Source organism: Rattus norvegicus, chromosome 10 (genome assembly GCF_036323735.1).
Source record: "Rattus norvegicus strain BN/NHsdMcwi chromosome 10, GRCr8, whole genome shotgun sequence".
NCBI lineage: Eukaryota > Metazoa > Chordata > Mammalia > Rodentia > Muridae > Rattus > Rattus norvegicus.
The window spans coordinates 87312740-87339162 of NC_086028.1; the positions used below are offsets into that span (position 1 = coordinate 87312740).

At 49.6% G+C, this 26423-nt stretch overlaps 1 protein-coding gene across 2 annotated transcripts; it reads right to left on the reverse strand.

The window, feature by feature from the left end:
• Positions 1–5928: 5928 nt before the first annotated feature.
• Meox1 (mesenchyme homeobox 1) lies at positions 5929–25430 on the reverse strand. Of its 2 annotated transcripts, NM_001108837.1 has the most exons (3): positions 24576–25038; positions 8639–8814; positions 5929–7160 (listed from the first exon to the last, which is right to left on the reverse strand). In NM_001108837.1, exons 1-3 carry the CDS (start codon positions 25036–25038, stop codon positions 7038–7040), a joined length of 762 nt encoding a protein of 253 aa, NP_001102307.1. In that variant the 3' UTR covers positions 5929–7037. The 2 variants fall into 2 exon arrangements, with proteins under 2 accessions (NP_001102307.1, XP_063125617.1); XM_063269547.1 differs by lacking the exon at positions 8639–8814 and having other exon boundaries at positions 5937–7160; positions 24576–25430.
• Between the last annotated feature and the right edge of the window lie 993 nt (positions 25431–26423).

Consider the following 26423-nt stretch of genomic DNA (forward strand, 5'->3'; position numbering starts at 1 on the left):
TGAAAGAGCTTGGTTCCATCCACCCCCATCCTCTCCCAGGCCTCTTAGGTAGCTCTGACTGGAGTCCTGAAAGGCCTTTAAAATCAATTTAAACTAAGCCAGGCGCCCAAGCTCTTGTAGAAGAGATACAAGCTCCACACTGGCTTCCCACACCTGCAGGGAGACTCATTTATGTGTCAGGACACATGCAGGGCTCTCAACGCCACTGGGGAGATCTTTCATAAGTTGATCATCTCAGAAGAAGTGTGGGGTCCTAGAGAGAAGAGCCATGGGAAGACAGTGAAGGAAAAATGGACGGGAGATGTCAGGAATGAGTGGCAGCTGACAAGGCTCTTGGGGAAGATGCTGCTAGGCGGTGTTCTGAGACTTCACTCTCATTCCTACCAAAGGACATCATTATAGACGATGCCCCTCCCTAGGCTCCTCTGTGTCTAAGTGACATCTCTGGAAAAGGGTGTATGGAGTTAGTGGTTTAGAGGGCTGCTAAAGGCATACAGAATTTGTTCATGGCTACAGTGGGCAGTGGGCAGAAGTTCTGGTCTGGACCACCGAGACAGAAGCAGATCTAGATACAGCATCTTCATCACTGTCCCTCTGTCCTTTCAGTAACGCTGGTGCACAACAGGGAGGGACTCACATGGAGGTCAGAGGACAACTTTGTGTCATCAGTGCTCTCCCAACAATGTGGTTTTCCTGGTCCAAACTCGGGTTGTCGGCTGGTGTAGCGACTGGTTTTTACCTGCAGAGCCAATTCATCTGTCCTTAGCAGTATTTCTTGGGTGCTTTGTCTCCCTATGTAAGCCTGGCTGGCCTAGAAATCACTATGTAGGCCTGGCTGGCCCTGAGTTCACAGAGATGCGCTCGCCTCTGCTTTCTGAGCGCTGGGATAAAGGTATCCGACACAACGACCAGTGCTGTTTTGTTTTGCTTAGCTTTTTATGTAAATATCTTTGTTTTTAAAAACATTTTACCCCAAATGACTTATCATTTTACTTAAGGCATTTTAAGGAATTAGGATGTTCTGGTTCTATGGACAGAGAATTAAACCACAGGGAGTGGGGAGGGAGGCTTGGTAAATTCACATAGAAAATCAACAAGAGAATGAATGCTAACTTCCCCCACTGCCCACTCTGTTGCCAGTAGCTCAGCGGGTCTCAGCAGGTCCACTGGATACAGACAGCGGTGGGGGGAAGTGTAGCTTAGTGGTTAGCACAGGCTTAGCATTGCCTTGGGGTTGCTTCTCAGAAAAAAAAAACCTTCTTGATGAAAAAGAGCAAGCATGTGAGGTAGGGTATAGGGAAGGGAAGGGGAGGAGAGGAGAGGACCTTACTTCCACCGAAGGCCTTCTCTGAGCCAGGCACTGTGCTAGGTTCTACAGACATGACCCTGCGGTCCCATATCAGGCTGATTCTGCCTCCACTCACTGTAGCCAGGACTGGACAGAATCAACACTGGACAAATATTCTTGTGAAATGAATGAATCGTATCCACACACTGCTGCAAATAAAGTACCTTGTCTAAGTACCACAACTCCTGTGGGCCTAGAGAGAGGGAAACTGAGGCTCAGAGAAGGTAGGTGACTTCATGAAGGTCACAGAGCATCTCATCTGTGCTAGCCTGTGCTAGCCCAAGTCTGTTAGGCTGGAGGCTGGTATGTATGCATGTGTGCTTGTGTGTGTGCATACGTGTGTGTGTGTGTGTGTGTGTGTGTGTGTGTGTGTGTACAAGGCGGGAGCTGAGGAGGAAGGCAATGAAGACTTCAGATTTCTCTGTCTACAGTGCAGAATATGAAAGGAAAATAAAGCCAGCTAACTCCCCCAGACAGCCACAGGCTCAGATGCAGTTCTGCAACTCTCCAGCCAGGTGCACTGGGTGCTTTAGACAGGATTTGTGTTCCTGGAAAACTGGGTTTAAATCACCTTTAAGAGCACAAAGAAAACCATCCCTTTAACTACCAGGGGACCTGCAATGTGATCCAGGAGCCCTTCAGAAAATGTGGCTTTGCTTCCCTCAAATGTGACATCTGTTGGGTAGTAGAAACCAACACAGGCCAAGCAGAGCTCAGACTCCGTGGTGGGTGCCCCTCTCAGTCACAGCTCAGTCTGTGCCTTCCTGGTCATGCTGGAGTTAAGCCCAGCCATGGGCCCCAGCTCTGGGGACAGCCTGGAATTCTGAGCCAGCAGCTCCAGTTAGGAAATTAATAAAGACAAGCTCTCGCAGCCAGAACAACGGTGAGAGACGAGTTAGGTCATGTCTCTCTGTACAATCGGATATGACTCCCAACCCTGATGTCACCTTTAAGTTATTAAGCATCACCCTTCCAGACGTGTGGAAATGGTTGACAAGCCTCTTATCAGGCACGACTCCTGAGGCTTGCTGGTGGCAGGGGTCAGGCCCCGGAGGCTGATTCTTTGCCAACTGTAGGTCAAAGGCAAAAAGGAAGTCTTGTCCTAATTTCAGACGGGGCAGGGAGGTGAGCAAGTGATTGGCAGAGGATATTGGTCCAATGACTACAGCCAAGAGAGAGTTCTCTGGGGCTGTAGAATCAGGGTGGTGTCCCCACTCCGAGGGCATGATCTGCCAGGTTTGTGATCTCTGAAAGTCTGGACTGTGTCTCATTATCAAGCTGACCTTTAGATCAGAGTTTCCACTAAGTGACCTATTTGTCTTAGAGCCAAAAAGCAAGGGAATAAATACCACTAATTTAACAGTTTCTCCTTCCATTCAGCTGCTCAGCCTCTTATCCATCCATCTGTCCATCCATCCCCCTGTCTGTCCATCTTTCTATTCACCCATTGATTTATCCATCCATCTGCCCCTCTGTCCATCTATCCCTCTGTCCATTCACATAGAGTTTGTCCTTCTATCAATCTACCCATCTGCCATCATCTCTTTGTTTGTACATCTGTTCATCCGTTTGTCTATCCATCCCTTCAGTTACTATATTTTGATGCAGTCCGTTTCGGGTATCACATTAGTGACTAGGAATAAAATAGAGAAATACATTCCCCCCAAATAGAAGAACAGTAAGTTGGGATGGTGGCCATAGACACATAGACTCAAGACAGGAAGTCAGAGATAAAGAACAGCTGTGAATGGCACAGCAGCATTAGAGTGGGGTGTGGGCTCACGGCCAGTTTGAAGGTGCATAGCAATATTACTAGGCTCAGGGTTTGTGGGAAACGGGGTTGAGATGGGGCATCCGGTGAGCAAAGGAACATGTAAGGTGGCCCAGAGAGTACACAATGTACACAATGACCCTCACCTCGTTAGTGACTGGGAATGAAGGCTCGGCTGGCACAGGCCCCTCTGCATAGCTGGAGAACACATGGCTTTTAATGGATGAGGCTTCCATGCAAAAGTAGAGATCCAGGCCGTGCACCAGGGCTTACCTTGATTGTCAACTTGCTGGGATCTGGAATTGTCCAGGGAACAAGGCCATGCCTGCAAATGAGTTTCCAAAGCAACTGCTGAGGTGAGAGGACCCACCCCGAGAGTGGGCAGCACCCTTCAATGGAGAGACCAGAGATAAAGAGGCAGGGAGGGGGCCGTGCTGTCTGGATGATGTGTCTATTGCTGCTGCCACCACTGCCACCTCCACTGCCACCTCCACCATTCTCCACTGACATCGGTTAAGTCTTCCTCCTTCCCCTCCTCCTGCCTCTCCCCCTCCTCTTCTTCCTCCTCCTTCTTCAAGGCAGGGATTCTCTGTGTAGCTCTGGCTGTCCTGGAATTCACTCCATAGACGAGGCTGGCCTCGAATTCAGAGATCCACCTGCCTCTGCCTCCTAAATTCCGGAATTAAAGGGGTGTAACACCACCACCTAGCGTCAGTCTAGTCACACGGACTGAATGAGCCTTGTGTGCCTGCAGTGCAAGACTTGGACTCCTCCTGTGAACTAGGGAGCTATAAGGTCCTCAGCCTCTCTGGCATACAGAGGCCATAACATAGCTAGACCACTCAGCCCCTGTCATGTTACTCAGTGTTACTCAATCTAGTAAATTCCCTCTCTCTCTCTCTCTCTCTCTCTCTCTCTCTCTCTCTCTCTCTCTCTCTCTCTCTCTCCTTTCTCTCTGAGGCAAGTAGCCCAGCTGGCCTCAAACTCTAGATTTAGCTAAGGCTAGCCTTGACCTCCTCCTGATCCTTCTGCCTCAGCCTCATCAGGACTTAGGTTACAGGTAAATGCCACCGCACCTAACCTGAAGAGCAGTTGCCCCAACTGCAGCTCACGCTGCACCAAGCAGTCAGACACTGGGAAGGCAGTGTGCAAAAAACCTGGTGAACTCTTGTGTGAGACGTGTGTGCGCAGCTTCCTTTCACCACTGGACTCAATAGATTTACTCAATGTGGGAGTTTTTGAGGAATTTCAACTCTCACACTGAAGGAGTCTTTTTCCCTTCTGTTTTTGTAATGAATATTGTTGGCTAATGCTGAGCATTGCTCTCCAGTTGTAGTTGGGACAGCTTCACACAATTAAAAATGATTACAGGGGCTGGGGATTTAGCTCAGTGGTAGAGCGCTTACCTAGGAAGCGCAAGGCCCTGGGTTCGGTCCCCAGCCCCGAAAAAAAAGAACCAAAAAAAAAAAAATGATTACGATTATTTATTCATTGTGTGTGTGTGTGTGTGTGTGTGTGTGTGTGTGTGTGTGTGTGTGTGTGTGTGCGCGCGCGCACGCTCGTGCGGGTGCATGCATGAGTCATGGGGTCCATGTAGAGGTCAGAGGACAACTCGAAGGAGTCAGTTGTCTCTTTCCAACCTGTGGCTCTTGGGGACCAAATCTAGGTTGTCAGACTTGCTGACAAGGGCTTTCCTCAGTCGCTGAGCCATATTGCCATACAGTTTTAAATTCTTCTGTGTGTTCCTGTACATATGTGTGGGTGCACATGCATGTTTTATGTGTGTAGGTGTTTTGCCTGTAAGTTCCTATGTGCACCACAGGAGTGCACAGAACTCAAAGAGGCCAGGAGAGCAGAGAAGGATGTCAGACCCTCTGGAGCTGGAGTTACAGACTGCTGTGAGTCGACATGTGGGTGCTGTCAATGGAGCCAAGGTCCTCTGGAAGAGCGGTCAGTGTTTTTTTTTTTTTTTTTTTTTTCTTTTTTTCGGAGCTGGGGATCGAACCCAGGGCCTTGCATTTGCTAGGCAAGCGCTCTACCACTGAGCTAAATCCCCAACCCCCAGTCAGTGTTTTTTGTTTTGTTCTGTTTTAAGAGTTATTTATTTTACATGAGTACACTGTCACTGTCTTCAGACACACCAAAAGAAGGCATCAGATCCCATTACAGATGGTTGTGAGCCACCATGTGGTTGCTGGGAATTGAACTCAGAAGCCCTGGAAGAGCAATGAGTGCTCTTAATTGATGGGACATCTCTCCAGCCCCTGAGTAGCCAATATTCTATACACACACACACACACACACACACACACACACACACACACACTTTTGCAACAAAATCTCACTCACCAGGAACTCACTATGGTAACACTTTATCAGTTGAGAGTTGAGAGCTTCCTCCCCAGTCCCATTTAAAAGTTTAAAAAAAGTTTAAAAAAAATGACATTTATTTATACACACACACACACACACACACACACACACACAGAGAGAGAGAGAGAGAGAGAGAGAGAGAGAGAGAGAGAGAGAGAGAGAGAATATGTATGCACACATTTGGGCCCATAGACACCACAAGAGAATGTCAGATCCCACCCCCCCAGTACCCAGTACATGCTGCCGGATGTCCATGCTGGGAACATTCTAGCCACTGAGCCTGGTACCTGCGTTATGAACAACACTTTGGGAAGGCACTTTGGTCTAAGTGACCTCTCTCCTTTTTCTCCTTGTAGACTTGTCTGGGTAATTATTAGATGAGAATCAGCGTGATACAGGAGAGCCATGACTCTGAATTCTATAAAGAAAAAGGCTGGAAACTGCTTTTTTTTTTTTTTTTTTTGGTTGATTTATTTCTCCGAGAGTTTTCTTACAAAGTGAATTGACCTTGCACAATTTTTTGACATAATCTTAGAAAAAAAAACCATATGAAGTATGCTTTAGGGGGAAACTGATACATGCTTTAACTTGCCATCTCATTTGACAATCATTTTCCACAGCTTCTGTCTTGATGGGGTGGGGTGGGGAACCGGGGTTATTTTTAAACACTGGCAATCAAATCTACATGCAAGAAATCCAAACACTTGCTGACCTCCTTCTGCAACAACAGCAGGACCTGCGAGAGCCACCATCTAATACTGAGGCATACGGGGTCTCCTCCAAGGATACTGCTGCCCGAGGCTGTCTGCCCACCAGTCCTCACAGCGGCATTCTTAGAAGTTGGGTCTGAGATTTGAGCTGCCCATGTGTGTGAACCTGGGAGTTCTTCCCACAAAATAGCTTTGGGGAACATGCAGGACAGGTCCAGATGCATCCCATGGAGGAAGATGGACTGTTTTCCTGTCTTCATTTGCAGTCAGAGTCCTTAGAGCACACAGGATGCTGTAGCCTGAGGTCCATGTGTCTAGGTCATCATCCATCAGCTCTTGTGCTAGTCTCTCCGTCCTTAGAGACAGGAGCCACTTTCTAGCCTTCCACTCAATGCAATGGTGTGAACATCTGGAGAGGGTTTTGCTTTTACAAGTCACCAGCTGGTACCAAGGAATGGATTCTGCACAGGCCATATGGGGCCAGACCCAGAGGAGACTTGATGTAAGAGGGGGATGGTAGGTGTGGGTAGCAGCCAAGAGACCCAGAAAAGAGTGTCCCAGGTTCTGTTTCTAGAGTTTCCCAGTCCGCTGGGTCCTGTGGAGTTCAAGAGAGTGTGGAAAATTGAAGCCCTGGGGAAGGGGCTGCTGAGACTGGGGCGATGCTGGGCTAAACCTTCTGGGAAATTCAAGGCTCCCACACTGGGCAACTTCACATCTACGTACGAGTGTGCGCAGGCTGCCTGGGTGGGTCCAGAAGATGTGAGGGTGGGAGTGGGTGGTGGGAGTTGGAAAGGGCGTTCGTTCAGTCTTTCTTGGTTTTGGTCTTTGGAGCATCTCACTCTGAACTCGGAGAAGCTGCAGAGTCTCCATCCTCTGGGTCCTGCTCCTGTGGGGACACGGGCTGACCCCCCTTCACACGCTTCCACTTCATTCTCCGGTTCTGGAACCACACTTTGACCTGAGGAAGGAAGCAAAAGGATCAGGTCTCTCTAGGGCTGGCGTCACCCCCAAGACCTGGAACGCTCACTCGTTGATTCCCCAAGGATCCCAGGGAGTGAGGGGAGGGAGACCACACAGATCTGCACTGAGGCCTGCCTGTGTCCCCAGATGTGGGCAGAGGTGGAAAGTCTCTGACAATCACTCTGCTTCCCTCCCCTCTATTACATGCCCTGCCCCCTCCTTCACAACAGGCCTCAGTCTCCAGGCTCCACTCCCCAAAGGCCTGAGAACAGATCACAGGCCTCATCCTCCTTCACAGTGATAGAGCACCTTTTAGTTCCTCTGGCTCCGAAGCTGACTGTCATTATCATATGACGTTGGGTTTTATTACAAAGATGGGAACCCAGATACCACAGGGGCCAGACATGGCAGAAGCAAGACTCTAAGCCTTTCGATTGAGAATCCCACACTCTCACAGAGTACTTTGGCATCTGAAGATTGTTCTTTATTACCTACTGTTATGCCACACAAAAGCAGGTGTGATGCTTCAAGGACATGTCCAAGAGCCAGGCAGGGCCCTTTTCCTCAGGGCCTAGGGCCCAGCCCTGTGTCTAAGTCAACTGAGAACTTTCTTCCAGTGAATATTCCCATTCCCTCTCACTATTACTTCAAAACTGTTCCCTGGAATCTGGATTTTATTTTAGCTTTGTTTGTTTGTTTTTAAATTATTTACTTTATTTATATGAGTACACTGTCACTGTCTTCAGACACACCAGAAGAGGGCATCAGATCCCATTACAGATGGTTGTGAGCCACCATGTGGTTGCTGGGAATTGAACTCAGGACCTCTGGAAGAGCAGTCAGTGCTCTTAACCACTAAGCCATCTCTCCAGCCCCTGTTTGTTTATTTTTAACAGGATCTCACATAGCCCAGGCTGGCCTTGAACTAATCCTTTGACCTCCACATCTGCCTGAGGTGTGGAGATTAAACCCAGGGATTCCTGTATGCAAGGTAAACACTCCCAGTGAACTACATCTCCAGCCGTCTTTTGATTTCTTTTAAGACAGTTTTTTAGGCTAGCCTCAGCTCACTGTGTAGTCCAGGGTAGCCTTGAACTCATAATCGTCGTGCCTCTGCCTCCCAAGTGCTGGGATTGCAGGCGAGCATCGCAACATTGGGCTTGCAGAATCTCCATTTAAACAATTGCTTAGGTGAATCCGAGGCAAACGCTGATTCAAATTTGGGGGAAATCAGATCACCAGATACCCTAATTCTTGTTCACATGAAAAGTACCCCCCAGGGGACCATTAAAAACTGGGCTGTGCAAGCTCCATCCCAGATCAATTACAGAGTCCATCAGTGGAACTCTGACAATTCTCCCTGGGGTGGTTGATCATCAGATACAGCTGTGGCTGGGTAGAGGAAAAGGAGGGGTCCAGGCAGGGGTGACAGGGAAGGGAGGTGAGCAGAGAGCAATGCAAGCCCCCAAGCCCTACCTGCCGCTCTGAAAGGTCCAGGTTGACTGCAATCTCGTATCTACGGAGCCTGGTCAGGTAGTTATGGTGGGCGAACTCAGCCTCTAGCTCCCGTAGCTGCTCCTTGGTGAAAGCTGTCCTTTCCTTCCGGGCCTTGCTGCTGCCTTCTGGCTTTCCTCCTCCATTCTCTGGGTTGTCTGTGAAAAGAAAGCCCCAAACGGGGGAGACATAAGTGAACTCAAAATGTGAGGGGACATGAGGGGTTCATTCTCTTCCATTCAGTAGCCTGTAAACAGCTGGGCAGCATGTCCTGGTCTGTCTCATCTTACTTTAGTACACCATGGCTTCTCTCACTCCTTCCAACATCTTGTCCCTGAGATGGTCAAGAAATATTTTTAGTCCCAATCTCAAGTGTACTCTGCTTGCTCCTGCTCCCCTCACCAGATTTTTCCTTCCCAAGGCCGGCGAAGCTATGCTTGGCTGTTTAAAGTCTGTAAGTCCCAGCCTGACTCCAGGAAGGCCTCCGTAGCCTGCAGCTCCAGGGTCCCCACACTCCAAGACAAACAAAGTTCCTAGGAAGGGAGGTGTGGCCGAGGGCACCCTACAGCCCTGCCAGGGTATTTTGGGTATTTTGGTATCCTGGCCCTGGGTCCCATGCCTGTTCTGGTAAAGGCTTTCAGCAGGGAGAGCTGCCGGCATGGGCTATGACTGAAAACTTGTGTTAAATACAAATCACAGTTGAGTCACAAACTCGATGGAGTAGGGTGGGAAACTCAATAACCTGTATGTGTGTGCGTGTGTGCACACGTGTACTATGTGCATGTACATGTGTGTATATGTGTGTGTGTGTGTGTGTGTGTGTGTGTGTGTGTGTGTGGCAGCCAGACATCAACATTGGTTGTCTTTCTGTGTCACCCTCAAACTTAGGCTTTAAACTATTTATTTATTTATTTGTTTGTTTGTTTGTTATTTAGCAGGGAGGGGTTTAGAGGGCGGCTTCTGGGACTTGGTTCTCTCCATTCACTGTGAGTTCCAGAGACTGAATTCAGCGCGTCAGGCTCCTCAGTAAGAGTCTTTACCCATCGAGCCATCTCAATGGATCCTCTACCTTAGCTTTTGAGATCAGGTCTTTCACTGAACCTGGAGATGGCAAGTTTGTCTAGTCTGGTTGACCAGTAAGCCCAAGGACCCTCCTGTATCTACTTGATCATTCTTAGGGCTGCAGTTATTTATCACCATGTTCAGATTTTTTTCTTTCCTTTTTCTTTCTTTCTTTCTTTTTTTTTTTTTTTTTTTTTTTTTGAAACAGGGTGCAGGGGTTTGAGCTCAGGTCCTTGTGCAACAAGCCCTTTATCAACAGAAGCATTGCAGCCCCAGCCGCTCAGCAACCTGTCTTGGCAAGCCCTCCCGATGATCACTCTGGATCGTTCTGGTCAAGTTCATGCCCCACTGCTTTAAGACCAGATTGCTGGACTGTTCCCTGAACCTCAGCAACATCACCATGATGCAGGAGCTGGTCACACCCACTGAAGTCGGCCCCAGGAGGCCATTTCTGGAGAACCTTCTGGAACCCTGGCTTCTGTTAGACACAGGGGCTCAGTCCTAATCCCATGACAGGGCCAGGAAACAGTGTCTATACCTGCATTTACTTCTTCCTCGCCACAGCAGTCCAACCAAGTGGTTTCAGCAGTGGCCATGTTTTACAGACCCAAACACCAAACACAGGAACAAGTTCACCTAACCGCTAAGTGATGGAGGCGGGACTCAGACCCAGGCGGTTTAATTCACTGTTCCAATACGAGATCTCCTTGAACAGTTCACAGACTGTGGAGTCTGGTGCTGACAGAAGGGTTGCATCTAGGTTGAAGAGCAGGCGGCTGTGCCTCTCCCTTAGCAGTAGTGTCGGAGAGAGGTAACTCGCAGGAGGCTAACGCGCCTGAACAATTAACTGGTTGACTGCTTTTTTCCCTCTGGCTGCCAGGGAAGGGGAGAAGGGCTCAGGGAAGTGGCTGGAAGACACAGTGAGTGGGATGGGTGAGGGCACTCAACTCTCAATGGGGTCGGTTGGTGAACGCCCTATCCCCCTCTCAGGCCAGAAGAGGTAACCAGCCACTGGTTCTTTGCTCAGTGGACGCTGGCTCCTGGCCGGAGAAGGCGGGGCCAGACCTCGCCCGGATGCCTGAGCGTGGGCTGGATGGGAAGGACGTGCAGTCTCCCGGCGGGTCCCTCAGGAGTCCTCCAGCCTTGGTGGCTGCCAGCGCCGCTAACCCTGCTGGCGGCCGGCCCGGGAGGGTCGGTCACGCAGCGGATGCGAAGGCCTCCCTGGAGCACACCCCAGCCGGTGAGGCCAGGAAGCCCGGTGACCGCTGAGATTCAGGGTGTCCACAAACTTCTGTCCCAAAGGGCCCACGGTGCTTCCCGGCCCCTCCTTTGTCACAGCTGCAGGGAGTGGATAGGCAGGAGACTTACAGTGCGGATTCCATCCCTACTCTCCCCTTTTCCAAGAAATTGGAGAAAATAAAACCTCCTTCCCAAGCTAATTTTTTTAAAAGACAGAATTTCAGGCCTTTTGGGCTGGCCTCGGGCTGGATAGGTAATGGAAGACAGCTCCAAAGTATTCCTCTTCCTCCTCTACTTTCCAAGTGAGCTGGACCGTCAGTCCATGCACCACCCAGACTGGCTTTCCAAGGCTCATCTCAAAGCACAACACCAGAACCATGATCTCCATTATTTTGGGAAGACCTGGATAAGCTAATATGTGTGAGAGTGAGCTTACAACCTAAAATACAGGGCAAGTATCAAGATATTAATCGTTCCAGTATTTCCATTCTATGAGATGCCATTGAAGAAAATGGAGATGGAGTTAATAACAGTTGGCCTTTTCTCTTTTGTTCTTTCTTTCTTCTTTCTTTCTTTTTTTCTTTTTTTCGGAGCTAGGGACCAAACCCAGGGCCTTGCGCTTGCTAGGCAAGTGCTCTACCACTGAGCTAAATCCCCAACCCCTCTTTATTTTTTTTAGTTAGTTCTTTTTTTTTTTTTTTTAAGATTTACTTATTTATTTTATTTGTGTGGTTGCTGGGGATTGAACTCAGGACCTCTAGAAGTCTTTGTTCTTTCTCAGAGAGAAGGTGAATTTATGCTACCCACATAGAATGCCCACTTAGAATGATTTGCTTGCTTCGGCCCTGTCCTTCCTTCGATCACACGTGCCGCCATGCCCTAGCTAACAGCTGGCACGCTCTCTGCAATCGGATGTTTCTGCTTCCTCAATCCTCATCGAAACCCCTGCGCCAGCAGCTACTCTGATCCTCCCTGTTTCTTGGTTGGGTGGACTACCCTGGATCCTTTGGTTAATGTTCTTCCCTGGGTTGTGACCACTTTTCAGTACCTGGCATACAGGTAGTGTCTATTAATCTGTTCCTGGGGGTGCCTAGGACCTTACCCAGCAGTGTTTAAGTAGGGGAAGAGAGATTTGAATCCAGACCCACCTGACGAGAGCCAAGGTTCTCTGCCTTGATGTCAGACTCTCCACCGTTAGGCTGGGTGCCCTGCCTGAGAGACTGGAAGTAGAACACAGCCTGTCTCCACCTCTAGGGGTTCTCCTTGGCGAATGAAGGCAGGTTCCATCTGCATCCTCCTTCCTCTTCCCCCAGGCCTTACCTCTGTGTGCACAGCTGCCCCATCATATTCCACAAAACAACTCCCAGTGCCCCTGAGTCCAGAATGTAATCTTCCCTAGAAGGAGGAGCTGAAGGGGGGGGAGGGAGGGGGAGGGAGGGGGTCCCTTTGCAGGGGGTTGTGGACTGATTGCTTGGGCCCTGCCTTGGAGATGGGCCTCTCCTGTGTCCCACTGTCCTGATTTGTTCTGACATCTCAGTGCTGCATTCATCCCACAATGAGGACCCAGATGTCCTCCATCAGCTTCCCAGAGGGAGATAAACTCTTCTCCCTAGGGGTTGGGGATTTAGCTCAGTGGTAGAGCGCTTACCTAGCAAGCACAAGGCCCTGGGTTCGGTCCCCAGCTCCGGAAAAAAAAAAAGAAAAGAAAAAAAAAAACTCTTCTCGCTAATGATGAGAAGGAGCTAGGAGACTGAGGTGGGAGTTTGTCTTGCAACAGTATGAACAAGCCTGCAACATCTTATCAAGACTCCTGAGGACTCCCGGGCTCTTCCGGCCTGAGGTGTACAATTTGCAGACTCAGACCGACAGTTCATGTGCACGGACGGCACTGCCATCCATCCAATGGACTCAAGCACCAGGACAATAGAGTTCTCTTTACATTTTAAAAAAATGTGGAGTTTTTGTTTGTTTGTTTGTTTGTTTTGGTCTGCATGTATGTTTGTGTACCATTTGTGTGCCCAGGGGCCCACAGAGGCCAGAATTGGGCAGGAGATTCCCTGGAACTGGACTTATGGAAGGGCGGGAGCCTCCATGTTGGTTCTAGGAAACAAAACAGGGTCCTCTGGAGGAGCACGCAGTGCTCTAAACCCCTCATCCATCTCTTCAGCTCCAACACGGTTTATCTTTGTTGAGAGCCTGCCCTTCCCTCTCTGCATCTCAGGCTCTTGTGTGAAATAGTACAATTGGATGGGAATCTCGTTCCAGTGAAGAACGGACGTCAGGGTTCTCTCCTGAGCCATGAGCCCAGCACCCTCTTCTGCTTCCTCTAATTCTTTTGCTTTTCCTCACTGGGCCTGGAGGAACCGGAGGCCCTTTCCCTTGTTCAGCCCTCTTGCTCCCCTGAGTCATTGTTTATCACAAGGCTCCCTCTCATCTTTCCACAGCCTTCAGCCCAAAGACCAGAAATCCATCAGGGAGTTTCTCTCCTGCATTCAGAGCTTCTGTCTGACTCCAGGGAGAGAAGAGGGGGAAGGGAGGGGAGAAGAGAAAAGGGAAGGGGAGGAGGGGAGGGGGAAGAGGAGAGGATGGGAGGGGGAAGGGAGGGGGAGAAGAGGGGAGAAAAGGGAAGGGGAGGGAAGGAGGGAGAGAAGAGGAGGGGAGGGAGGGGAGGGGGGGGAGGGAGGGGAGGTGAATTGGCAGAGGCATCTGAAAACCCCCTGGACAGTCTGGGCTTTGGCATCTGCAAGGTCCTGGCCTTAGGCAGGAGCTTTCCTGACCTCAAGTGAGTCTTCCCACACCTCTCCAAGTCCTGCCAGTTTCCTCATTTGCAAAGCAAGAATAGCTTCACCTACCCTGAGCCTAAGGCTGCTCAGAGGGAAAAAAACAAAACAAAAAATGACATTAATGCCTGTTAACCCATTAGATGGTGCTTGGCATAGCTGAGCCCGTCTGGAAGAACAGCCTGTTGGGTGTGATGTCTAAAAGATGATGCCACGGACTTAGAAAAGGTCATCAGAGGGTACCGCATCCCCAGATCTGTGTGCCAAGAATGCATGTACACACGCCTGCTCACCTACTCCCTCGCCCTCCTTCCTTCCCTCTCTCTCTTCCTTCCCCAACAGGGGACAGGCTGTCCCAGAATCCACTATGTATTTCAAACTGTCCTTGCACTTACACTGAGCCTTCTGCCTCAGCTTCCCAAAAACAGGGATTTCAGGCACAAGCTAAGGATGTCTTTCAAATGGGTCTTTGAGGGGCCTCTTTCCCATCCCCCGGTCTTTCCGATAGATAGGTCAACAGCCACAGTCGCCATCAGCTGCTGTTGCTCCAGCCTTCCACAGGAAGCCACGCTTCCAAGCCCTGTGATAGAGTAACCTCGACCGCGTAGGACTGCGGACTTCCTCTGTGGTTAGTGAGGAGCTGCCCGCCCTCTGTCCTGTACAGCCCTCAGATCAAGCAGGACCACAAGGGTACACTCCATAGTGCCCAGAGAAATGCAAACAGGACGTATGTGTGATTGTGGCTCCCACATGAGCTTTAAATCAGCCCAGGGAAAAGCATTTCAGAAGTAGCTGCCAGACTTGGCAGGGTTTCCTAAATAGCAGACGGCCTTATCAGGGCCACTGAGAGGGTCAGACAGACGCAGAGGAACACGCCTCTCTGGAGTGCTACGCCCCTGCTGCCCGACGCTACTGCACCATTTTCCATAATTTCTGACAGACCAGGAGGAACACACGCTCTATGTTCAAATAGCATTTTGCAACGGGTAAGTGGAGTCCGCTCCCAGACAGAGACTTTGCTGGGCTTTCATATTGACCCCTGGATCACAGGATGGTGGAGCTGGAAGAAAAAGGGGACTCCGGGATGGTTTTCTGTCCCTTGGTGATTGAGCAGAGTGACAGCAGGTTTGTGGAAGAGCAGAGCCCAGAACTCGGGTGTCCTTCATACAGAGATCAGTCTGCTTCCTGTTATTTCCTCTTATTGGTAGTGCACTGGTTAGAACCCAGGGCTCCCATGCGCTAGTGCTTTCCCACAGTCACACTCCAGCCTCTCTCCTGCTACTTATTCTTCTGTAAGGCAGGAAAGGCACGCACGAGCCCATTGAACAGATGAAAAGACTAAAACCACCCAGAGTTAGATTAAGACAGAGTCATCTGTCACACTGCCCCCAGGGAATGGTGACCATAAAGGCTGTACTCTAGGTGCTCTGGGGACAATATGTGGGTCAGGGTCTAGGTCTGTCTCACTGGGACTCCCCAAGGAGGAGAGAGGAAGGGTCTCTTTGGGGTAAAACCTTGGCAAGCCCCCTGAAGGAGGAATCTGTGGTGTCCTGAGCTGACCTGAAGTAGATGATTTGTTACAGTCCTCATCTCTGATGCCTTCATGAAGGAGGAGTGTGGAAAGTCCCCTGAGGTAGGTAGGAATCAGACAGAGGCCACGAGAAGCAGTTGGTTGTTCACATATGGGACCTTCCTGGCTTCCTGGGTTCAGCTTGACTTTCACCAGGTGCTGCACCATCCCAGTGTCCAGAGCCCTCCCCTCCCCCCATCATGGTCTGCAGGTGCACGAAGAGACAGGAAGCCCAGTGGTGGGGCCAGGGAATTTACAGCAGGGACAGGGTAGCAGGTCCTTCTGGAATGAGAATGGCCGATGCCAGGGTAGTCTTCACCAAGAGTCCCTGCTGGGGTGGAGTAGTGAGTGTGGGCAGTGGTGATGGAAAGAGGAGGACCAGGCCTTGAGAGGCTGTGAGGATCACAGAAGAATCTAAGGAGGTGCAGTGAGCTGAAGGGGGAAGGGGAAGGAGGAGGAGGGGATAGCAATGGAGGTGGAGCATCAGTGAGTGAGTGAGTGTGTGTGTGTGTGTGTATGTGTGTGTATGTGTGAGTGTGTATGTGTGTGTATGTGTGTGTGCATATGTGTGAGTGTGTGCATATGTGTGTATGTGTGTGTATGTGTGTATATGTGTGTGTGAGTGTGTATGTGTGTGTGACTGTGTATGTGTGTATATGTGTGAGTATGTGTGTGTATGTATGTGCGTGAGTGTGTGTATTCTGTGTGTGTATATGTGTATATGTGTGAGTATGTGTGTGTATGTATGTGCGTGAGTGTGTGTATTCTGTGTGTGTATGTGTGTATATGTGTGAGTATGTGTGTGTATGTATGTGCGTGAGTGTGTGTATTCTGTGTGTGTATGTGTGTACGTGAGTGTGTGTATGTGTGTGTATATGTGTGTGTATGTGACTGTGTATGTGTGTGTATGTGTGTGTGCATATGTGTGAGTGTGTGCATATGTGTGTGTGGTGTGCGTGAGTGTGTGCATATGTGTGTGTATGTGTGTGTGAGTGTATGTGTATGTGTGTATATGTGTGTGAGTGTGTATGTGTGTGTATGTGACTGTGTATGTGTGTATATGTGTGTATGTGTGTGTATGTGTGTGTGAGTGTGTGTATGTGTGTATATGTGTGTGTATGTGTGTGTGTGAGTGTGTGTATGTGTGTTAGTGTGTGTGTGTGTATGTGTCCACCCCACCCCACCCACGAGTTTCTAGAGACCCAGGAGAGCATTTTTTTTTCCTTTTCTTTTTTTCGGAGCTGGGGACCGAACCCAGGGCCTTGCACTTGCTAGGTAAGCGCTCTACCACTGAGCTAAATCCCCAACCCCCAGGTGAGCATTTTTACCGCTGTGTTACCTCCCCAGCCCAGGGAACAGCAGCCCTTGAGATAACGGGGAAGGCACAGGCAGTGCTGGACTTTGTGTTTTTACATTTCATTTGTCATCATTTGCTGTCACCAAAGGAAGCGTGGGCTTCAGGGCCAAGCAAGGGCCACTGCCTACACAGTTCCTCTACACTGAGAACAAAGAAGACAGGAAAATACCACGAAACAGTCAGGGATGGGCTGCGTCCAGGCCAGAGGCACAGAGATGGGTGAGAAGGGCCAGGGTATGGGCAAAGAGGAAACCTAGGGTAAGGGGCTACCTACCTCTGGGGCTTGTAGGGGTGTAAGACCTGCCTCTAAATCAAGACCACCTCTCTCCACTCAGGTCCCTGATTTATTCAAGCCAAAATGACAGCCTGTGGGTAGGCAGCTCCTGAGCCTTACCCTGCCAAGATAGCAGGCAGCCCTAAGGTAGCCCCTTGGCTGGCCTTCTGGAAGCCCCCAGGCTTTTTAGACCTTCTCCTCTGAGACACTCAGCGGGATCTGCTGTTTCAGCAGAAACCCACTCTTTCTAGAACTTTGCAGGTCAGGAGTCTGAGCAGGTGCAGGGTTTGCACTCGAGCCTCTGAGTTCAGACAAAGTTGAGGCCAAATGGCCTCTCTGGATCCCAGTCTGCTTTTTGGAGGAGGAACAGTGGCAGCAACTGCATCTAAGAGGCAAGGGACACCCAGAGGGACACTGGCAACATAGAGATCCGCTTCCTCCTCCCATACTGGCCACTAGAGCCCTAAGGCTTCTTCTGGAGGTTCTGGGTGTGAGCTGGAATAAGACACTGTGTGCACAATGTCGCTGGAAACGTCCACACTATGCAAGAGAACTGTAGCAAATTCAATATAGCCCCCATTAAACCCAACAATTCAGACCTTAAAGGAGTCTTAAATCCTTATCAAAATGGAACATCAAAGGATTCCAAGCTAATCTTCAGAAGGAAACAAAACTGGGAGTCTCGGGCCTCCTGATTTCAAAACATATTATAAAGCTGTGATAATCAACTGAGATAAAGACACATGAGTGGGCCAGAGAGGCCAGATGTTAATCATCAATAGGCGGCCACGGCTACACAACGGGAAATGGACAACCCTGCAGCACATAGTGCTGGGGAGGATGTATGTACACACACACACACACACACACATACATACACATACACACATACACACACATACACACATACACATACATACATACATACACACATACACATACATACATACATACACACATACATACACACATACACATACATACACACACATACACACATACACACATACATACACACATACATACACACATACATACACACATACACACATACACATACATACACACACATACACACACACACACACACACGCGCGCGCGCGCCCGCACACGCGCGCACACGGTGCTAAGTCCTTACCTATGATGCTGGATCCCTTCCTTACACCAAATAAAAATGAATTATATAGGTTAAGACCTAAATGCAACTCCTAGAAATATAATAGTCCCACAGGAAGGAAGCAGAGGGCGAATCTCTATGCCTTTGGATTTGCCCATGTCTTCTTTCGTATAACCCCCAGAACATAGGCAACAGAAGCAAAAACAAACAGGGGAGAGAGATGCTTGGTGTGTAAAGGCACTTTCACATCCTGGACCCATGTGGTCAAGGAGAGAACTCCAGCGAGTTGTCTCTTAGCTTCCGCATGGCTTCTGTGACACACCTGTGCCCCCACCCCTATCCCACGAGCAAGGAAGGTTTCCAAATGAACAAAAAAAAAAAAAAACCCAGAAAATAAAACAGATTGGTTAAGATATGAAGGAACTGGAACCCTCATGATACACCCACTATCCAGGGAATTGCAAAACGGAACTCTTGCTATAATGAACAGTATGGAGGGGCCTCAAATAGTTAAACCTAGGGACCGGAGAGATGGCTCAGCAGTCAAGAGTAACTTGCTGTGCAGTCAGAAGGACTGAAATGTGGATCCCAGCCTCCAGATAACAAGCCAAGCATGGTGCAAATGCCTGGAACTCTGGAACTCTAGGTCTGAGAGAACCGACACCCTCTTCTGGCTGCTTTACACACACACACACACACACACACACACACACACACACACACACACCTTTTTTTTTTTTTCTTTCGGAGCTGGGGACCGAACCCAGGGCTTTGTGCTTCCTAGGCAAGTGCTCTACCACTGAGTTAAATCCCCAAACCCACACACACATCTTTTAACTAAATATAGAATGACCATATGATCCAATAGTTACAGTTGTGGGTAAACATCTGAAATTAAAAAATAAAACCAAGCTCAAAGAGATTCATGTACACCCATTTCCTGAGGCGCTTTTCACAACCATGTGGTGACGGAACTAGCAGCCTAATGTCTATGGACAGATGCACAGATAAAGGAAATGTAGCACAAACACACAATGGAATATGTTTCAGCCTTAAAAGGAAAAAAATCCCCATCATGTGCTACAATATCAATGAGACTTGAGGACTGACTGGTTCAGGAGGTATGGATCGATAGCAGTTCTGGACTTGGAATTGATCAAGCCAGTAACAAGACAACCGCACGAGAGAGATACCTGTAACACCCAAACTCTTACTCAGACGCAGGCAGCTGCCAGGGGTTTGGGGACCCGATCCAAAGAGAAGCTCTGTTTTGCAGGATGAGACAGTTCTGGAAATCTGTTCTCAACCGTCGATCGGATCTGTGGTTGGCTGTTGTAAAAGGTCATTTCAAAACTGTAAAGGTGCCACATTTTATGCTGTGTGTTTTGGATCACGAGAAGAAGAAAGATTTTTTTCAAAAGATCAACCACGTTGAGACAGCTTAGTCAAGTCTCTACAAAGTTGGCAAGTTCCAGCCAGAAAATCAGCTCAGGTCCTAAACCACACTACTGTCTGAAGCTTCCCTCTTTGTTTTGAGACAGCCCTCTCTCTCTCTCTATGTCACTCGGGCTGGGGGAAAAATATGATCAGAAAAGTGGTTTTTGACCTGGATATTAAAATATGTAGATTGTGGGGAAAGGAACCAGGGCAAAATGGCAAAGTCAGGGAGGAAAGAAGAAAGCACAATGTGGGGGGCGGGGGGGGGGGACAGGACTAGGTGTGGCTCTGTAGGAAAGGGGTGGGAAGAGAGAAGAGAGGGGAGGAGAAAGAGTGAAAGAGAGGAAGGGGGAGAGAGGACAGAGGGGAAACAGAGAGGGGAGAGAGGGATAATGAAGGTTTGTGTAGTTGTGCAGGGCATTGGAGATCAGACCTCAAAGGGAAGAATTCTGGGCAGGAGAGAGACGCAGGACCAGGCGCTGAAGGAGGCTGAACGATGCAGGGGCTGACAAAGGTTCTCCTTGGTCGATTGAGGATGGGGGCGCCGCCGGGAGCCAGGGCAACCCAGTGCTGCTCCCAGGCAGCGGGGCAGCTTCCCGGTAGCTAAGCTGGTCACACGCAACCTTCCCTTGAACCTCCCATCAGGAAGTCACCGACAAATCCCCCATTCCCATAAATTAAAGATGATTACAGTAGTAGCCTGACAGTTTAGGGGGAAACAGCGGTGGGTTCGCAGCTGTCCCTGCCAGTAGGGGTCTTCAACACCCCTGGCCAGGGCTGGGGGTAGGCAAAATCAGATTGCACCACTGGTCTCCCGAGACCTCTCCGGGTGGGGGAGGGGCGCGCGGCTTTTATGAGGCAGCTTCCAAGAAGAGCAAGGTGGGAGGCTGCGGGCTGGGGGGCAGTGGAAATGGAGAAGGGTGCAGAGTTCGTAGTCCGTGGCTGGAGCCTCCCGGGCCAGCCTCTTCTCCTACCTCCCAGCACATCTTCACAGCTCTGATTGAAGCGCTAGGAGACCACTACTGGATTTTAGGACCAAGAGATTGTAAGAAGTTCAAATATCCTACCCAGGAATTTCTGAGACACAAAATCTGGAATATTCGATTCTACTGTTCCCACCAAAACAGGAATATTAAGCTTTTTTTTTTTTTTTTTGGACGGGGTCTCATGTACCCCACGCTGGCCTGAAATACCATCAACCAAAAAACCATCTCGAATTTCTGATTCCCCTGCCTCCACTTCCTAGGTATTGGGATTCCAGGCATTCACTACGCCTTCTTATTTATGAGGTTTTTGAGGGTCAGACCCCGGAGATTTCAATCACGCTCTCTGCCCTCTGCGCTCCACTCCCACCCTCTCCCCCCAGTCCCTTCATTCTGTATTCTAAAGCAGCGGTTTTTAACTTTCCTAACGCCGCGGTCCTTTAATATGGTTCCTCACGTTGTGGTGACCCCCTAACCAAGTTACTTTCATTGCCACTTCATAACTGTAACTTTGCTACTGTTACGAATTGTTTTAGTTTCCTGAGGGTCTTAGGCGTCCCCTGTGAAAGGGTCGCGACCCACAGGTTGAGAACCGCTGTTCTAAAGGCTAGTTCAGGAAATGCGGACTTCATACTAGTCGCGGCTGCTATTGAACGTTTACTATGCACCAAGTACAATGAGAAAATTTCCACTTACTGTACTTAGCCTTCCTGAATATGCTAGGTGGTAAGTGACTTTATTACAGTCCCATTTTTCAGCTGGAGAAGTAGAAGCTGCAAGAATGTAACAATGTCCCCAAAGTTGCAGTGACCTTGTCCCTCCATCTACCTGACAATGAAGTGCAGTGGTCCAGACTGGTCAGCCTTCCTGGCTGGCTCATGGGGACTTGGCTGAGGCACCCAGATCCCAGCAATCAAGAGAATGGGAAGTAAAGAAAAAAAAAAAGAAAAAAAAAAAAAAGAAGCATCAAGAAGTTCAAAGCTAGCCTTGGCTACATAGTGAGTTTGAGGCCAACCTGGGCTACTTGAGATGCTGCCTCAAACAAAATGAAGTGAAGCAAAACAAAAACAAACCAGACAAGAATAAAAACTAAATATATGGAGGTGTAGCTCAGTGGTAGAACCCTCGCCAGGCGCCAGGCGTGTACAAGGCCCTAGGTTGGGTTCCCAGGATCCCGCAATGAACCACAGCCACAAGAGGTATTAGAGGACCTGGGGGTGACAAAAGATCCTGGGGTAATGAGGAATTTTCTGTAGACCTTGTCTCTTAAGATTTCCAGATTCTGCAGCCAGTTGTGAGCCTCCCTGGTGAGGCTCTTAGGAAGCTGACCCTCCTGCCTCCTCCCTCCACAGTTAGACTCCAATCGGCAGACACAGCACCTGGGCAATAAAATTCTCCCCACTGACCAGGTGGCAGCATGGGATGGAGGGAAAGGGAGTTCATGGCCCCACTCCTGCTTTCTGTTTCCACTGCTGAACTGGAGGAGCCCCAAGTGAGGGGGCCCAGGGGCCCCACCATGCGTGGGAGTCTTTGCAGGTTAGAGGCTTTTTTTTTTTTTTTTTTTTTTTTGGTTCTTTTTTTCAGAGCTGGGGATCGAACCCGGGGCCTTGCGCTTCCTAGGCAAGGGCTCTACCACTGAGCTAAATCCCCAACCCCAGAGGCTGACTTTCTGATGGGCCATGTGCATGCTCGGGTCCCCAAAGCACTGCTATTGGCTTCTCACCAAAAGGGAAGACTGCCCATTTGGGTTTTGTTGAGATTTGGGAGAGTGAAAGATTTCACCTGAACCCAGCAATCTCCCAGATCCCTTCTTGATGCCCATGGCCCTCCAGGAAGTCTACTGGGAAGAGGCTACAAGATGACAACACAGTCAGAGGAGCAAGAGGGGCAGCTGCTGCCGAGGAGAGTGCTGTGCCTAGTGGGAGGGGCCAGCACCGCATCCAAAGGACGGGTAGTTCACTAACTCTCCAGCTGAGTTAGTCAGAATGGCTGATCCCACCTGCCGAGGTTTAAACCTAAAGAGCAGGGTTGGGGATTTAGCTCAGCGGTAGAGCGCTTGCCTAGCAAGCACAAGACCCTGGGTTCGATCCCGAGCTCCGAAAAAAAAAGAAGAAAAAAAAAAAAGAAAAATGAATTAAACCTAAAGAGCTCTTCTCTTTAGCCTTGAGCATGCACCGTTTGTCATCAGCCTCACTGTTAGTATATCCAGAGGGGGCTGCAAGTCCGGACATCAAATACCATATGAGGACTGTGCCGGAATCTTCTGAAGGTATTGGGTTTGGAGTTTGGGATCTAGGGGTTCATTTCACTTCTTAAAGGACCAAATCTGGTTTGTCTGATTTCCCAGACAAGAGACTTACACGCACTCACGCACGCACGCACACACGCACGCACAAATAGAAAAGTTCAGTTTGACCTGGCCTTCAAGATGTTCCTGCCTCAGTCTCCTGTGTTTGGGGATTATAGTCTGGTGCCACAGCTTCCTGTTCTTTTCCACACGTGCAGAATGGGGATGCCAACAAACCTGCAGTCCCACTTTGCAAACTTGTGGGACTCAAGAAAGCTGCTGTCTGGACCTCCCACCATTTGGGACTTCCCTCCTTCGTCCTCCTGTCTCCCTCCCACTTCCTCCCAACTCAGACCACAGCCTGCAGGTCTCCCCTTCCTCTCAGCCAGAGCTCTCCAGAGACAAGACCTCTTTTCTAGGAACTAGTGCCCGGGGAAAAGGCGGATACCCTGATGTGCACACTAGGTCAAAGGGGCTTAGGAAGAGAAACCTAGCAGGTTCTCCTCTATTGACTAGTGCCCCATCTCTTCGGGCCCTCTTCTGATTAGGCCCAGAAAGGTCCTTTCTAAGTTCAGTAGGCATTCCCTATCAGGAGCACAAGAGGGTGGTGGGGCAGGGGCATTGCCTTTTCTGGCAAGGGTGGGGGAGGGGGCACAGGGACCAGAGAAAAGGTAAGTGGTGGGTGGGTCTTACAGGGAAGACAAGGAAAACCCAAGGAGGAGAGACAGACTTTATGATCTTTTCTCCAGCCCCAGTAGCCATTTTTTTTAAAGATTTGTTTATTTATTATTTATAAGGACACTGTAGCTGTCTTCAGACACACCAGAAGAGGGCATCAGTTCTCGTTACAGATGGCTGTGATCCACCATGTGGGATTTGAACTCAGGACCTGTGGAAGAGCAGTCAGTGGTCTTAACCACTGAGCCATCTCTCCAGCCCCACAGTAGCCATCCACACGTCCAGTCATAGCTGGCCTTGGCACTTGCTTCTGCCTTTCTGCCTTTCCCAAGGCTGCTGTGTTCCCTAAAGAGGACTCTCCTTACATCATAGGCTTCCCAGAGGCCCCACTAGACCTTGTCAAGCTGAGCTGTCCCCTAAGTCTGAACACCACTTTTTCATGTCATACTTCTGGATAGTTTGCCCCAGATCCCACTCTCCCTCTTCCCCTCCCCCTTTCTTTCTTTTTTTTTTTTTTTTTCCTTTTTCTTTTTTTTTTTTTCGGAGCTGGGGACCAAACCCAGGGCCTTGTGCTTGCTAGGCAAGCGCTCTACCACTGAGCTAAATCCCCAACCCCCCCCCCCTTTCAATCTCTCTCCCCACCTCCCGTCCCTAAGTCCTGCTCCTCTGCCTCTGGGCTCCTAATATAGGATCCTGGCTCAGGGTGGACACCCAGAGTCCCAGACTCAGCCCTAACCCCGGAAGCCTCTCTCCCAGCTATGGCTCCGGGACCATTCTGAGGCTGCTTGAATGTGGCGTGAGTCAGAGGCAGCCTAACCTCGAGAAGAGACCTCACCAGTGTGAACCCATCCCATATACCCTCTAAATCCTTCCTGACCCCATATGTCATTCTCACACACATTCTTTGCAGAGACTAGGGAACGATGGAGAAAACAAAAACAACAACAAACAAACAAAAAACCCAAAACAACAAAAAACCCCACCCCCAATATTCTAGAACTCCTACAGTAGATGCCTGCTCCCGTGTTTGAGTAAGTCAGACAACTCTTTTTGAAGTTTACAGTACGAGCCCCTGGGTTGAGAGAGGGCTAACAACTTGCACAGTAAAGGAATGGTATGTTTCTTCACCACCTACCTGACCTCTCCTTTTTCCTTCTGGATAATTTCTTCTCCGTCTCATGGGCGATGGTCCCAAGCACCATGCAGTCCTCACCCAATCCTCCTGTGCCGTCCACCAGGCCGGGGCTGCCAGCCCCCATCTCTCTGGCGCTCCCAGCTGGGCCTAGGTTGAGCCTTTGCCCCGCTTCAGAGATGGGGAAATGCCAGTCAGGGGTCTGTGGGAAGGCAGGATGCTGCTCATTGAAGATTCGCTCAGCGCGGGGCAGGCTGTGTGGGGTGGCTGCCAGGCAGGAAGTAGAGAAGTCGGGGTATGCTGCTGTCGCTGGGAAATCGGACTTTTGGTGGAAGGAAAACGGGGTTGGTGGGTAATGGGGCAGCCCTGAGGCGCTGCTGCCTTCCGAGTGGGGGTTTCGAAGGCAGCCCCAGACGGGAGCTGGGGGCTGGGGGTTCCTCACGCAGCTGTTGACCACCGGATCCATCTGCTGTCCACTGCCTGCCCCAATCCGTTCAAAGGTGTTACACTTTTTCTATTCAGAGTTTCGTAATAAAAAACAAAAAACAAAAAGCTAAACAGAGAAAAATGTCGAACGGAAACTACCCCAGGAACCAAAACAAAAATTTTGCCTCAAAGTCCACAAACACGTGGCGGGGAACACACAAGTGCGTGCCCGCACCTGTCTAGGCTTCACAGCTGCCTTCCTGCCCCCGACACACGCTGACTATTGGGGTCCCTCGTGCAAGGAGTTGCTTCCTACCTTGCTAAACATTTTGACTGTCCTACCTTGACCCGCCCATACTAACAAGCCCTTCCCGGGGACCCTGAGTGAATGAATGCCTGCGGAGGGCTGGACCCGTTGCCGAGACAGACTTTTAAATCCTGCTGTGGGGAGAGAGTGACAAATTTTTGGAGTGAAATGTGAGAGAGGAGAGGGAGGGGTCAACCCACCGGCACAAGGTCCCCTCCAACCAAAACCGAGCAGGCAGCACTATCATCAGAAACCTTATACCCACATCTAATGGCATTTGCAGACGTAGACTTTTAAAGAAACATTGTCTGTTTTAGTTTTTTTTTTTAAGGAGAGAGAGAGAGCGCACACATACACACACACACACACACACACACACACACACACACACACACACACACACACCACGGTCTTTTGAGCACCTCCTGTAATACAATAAAGTTATTTTTATTGCCTTGTTAACAAAATTCCCCAAGTCTTGGATTTAGAAAAGCCATCAGTTGAGGCCAGCATCCACCGAAAGCCAAATTCTGGGGAGCGAGGGGGAAGGAAAGTCAGTGCAAAAGACAAACCCGGTGATTTCATTGATTTAAAGACTTTCTACCTTTCCCTGGAGGGACATAAAAGAGAGGGGGAATTAAAAGTAATCTCTCTCTCTCTCTCTCTCTCTCTCTCTCTCTCTGTGTGTGTGTGTGTGTGTGTGTGTGCCTCTCTGTGTCTGTGTGTTTGTGTGTCTGTCTGTCTGTCTCATCTTGGCAGCCCAGCACTGTGGTCTGGGGTATAAAGAAAAATATACTCCAGAAAAAAAAATTGTCTTTGTCCAAATGGCAGTTCTCACCTTCTCAGTGTCAACAACGGAGCATCCAGAGTTCCTGACTCCACCTTTAACCTCCATCTTCCATGTCAGTTAGCCACACTTCTCTCTAGCGAGCCTTGGGGCAATTTGTCTCCACAGTCAAGGCCCTTAAAGTCCTTGAAGTTCCCAGGGGTCCTTCCCACCTGTCACCTGTCTCTACCTCAGCCTCCCTGACCCGCTCCCCTCTCTCAATTCCTGGAGGCACCTCAGGAATCCTAGGCATGGAGGCAGGAACTCAGGGTCCTCCATCCCCTGAGAGTTT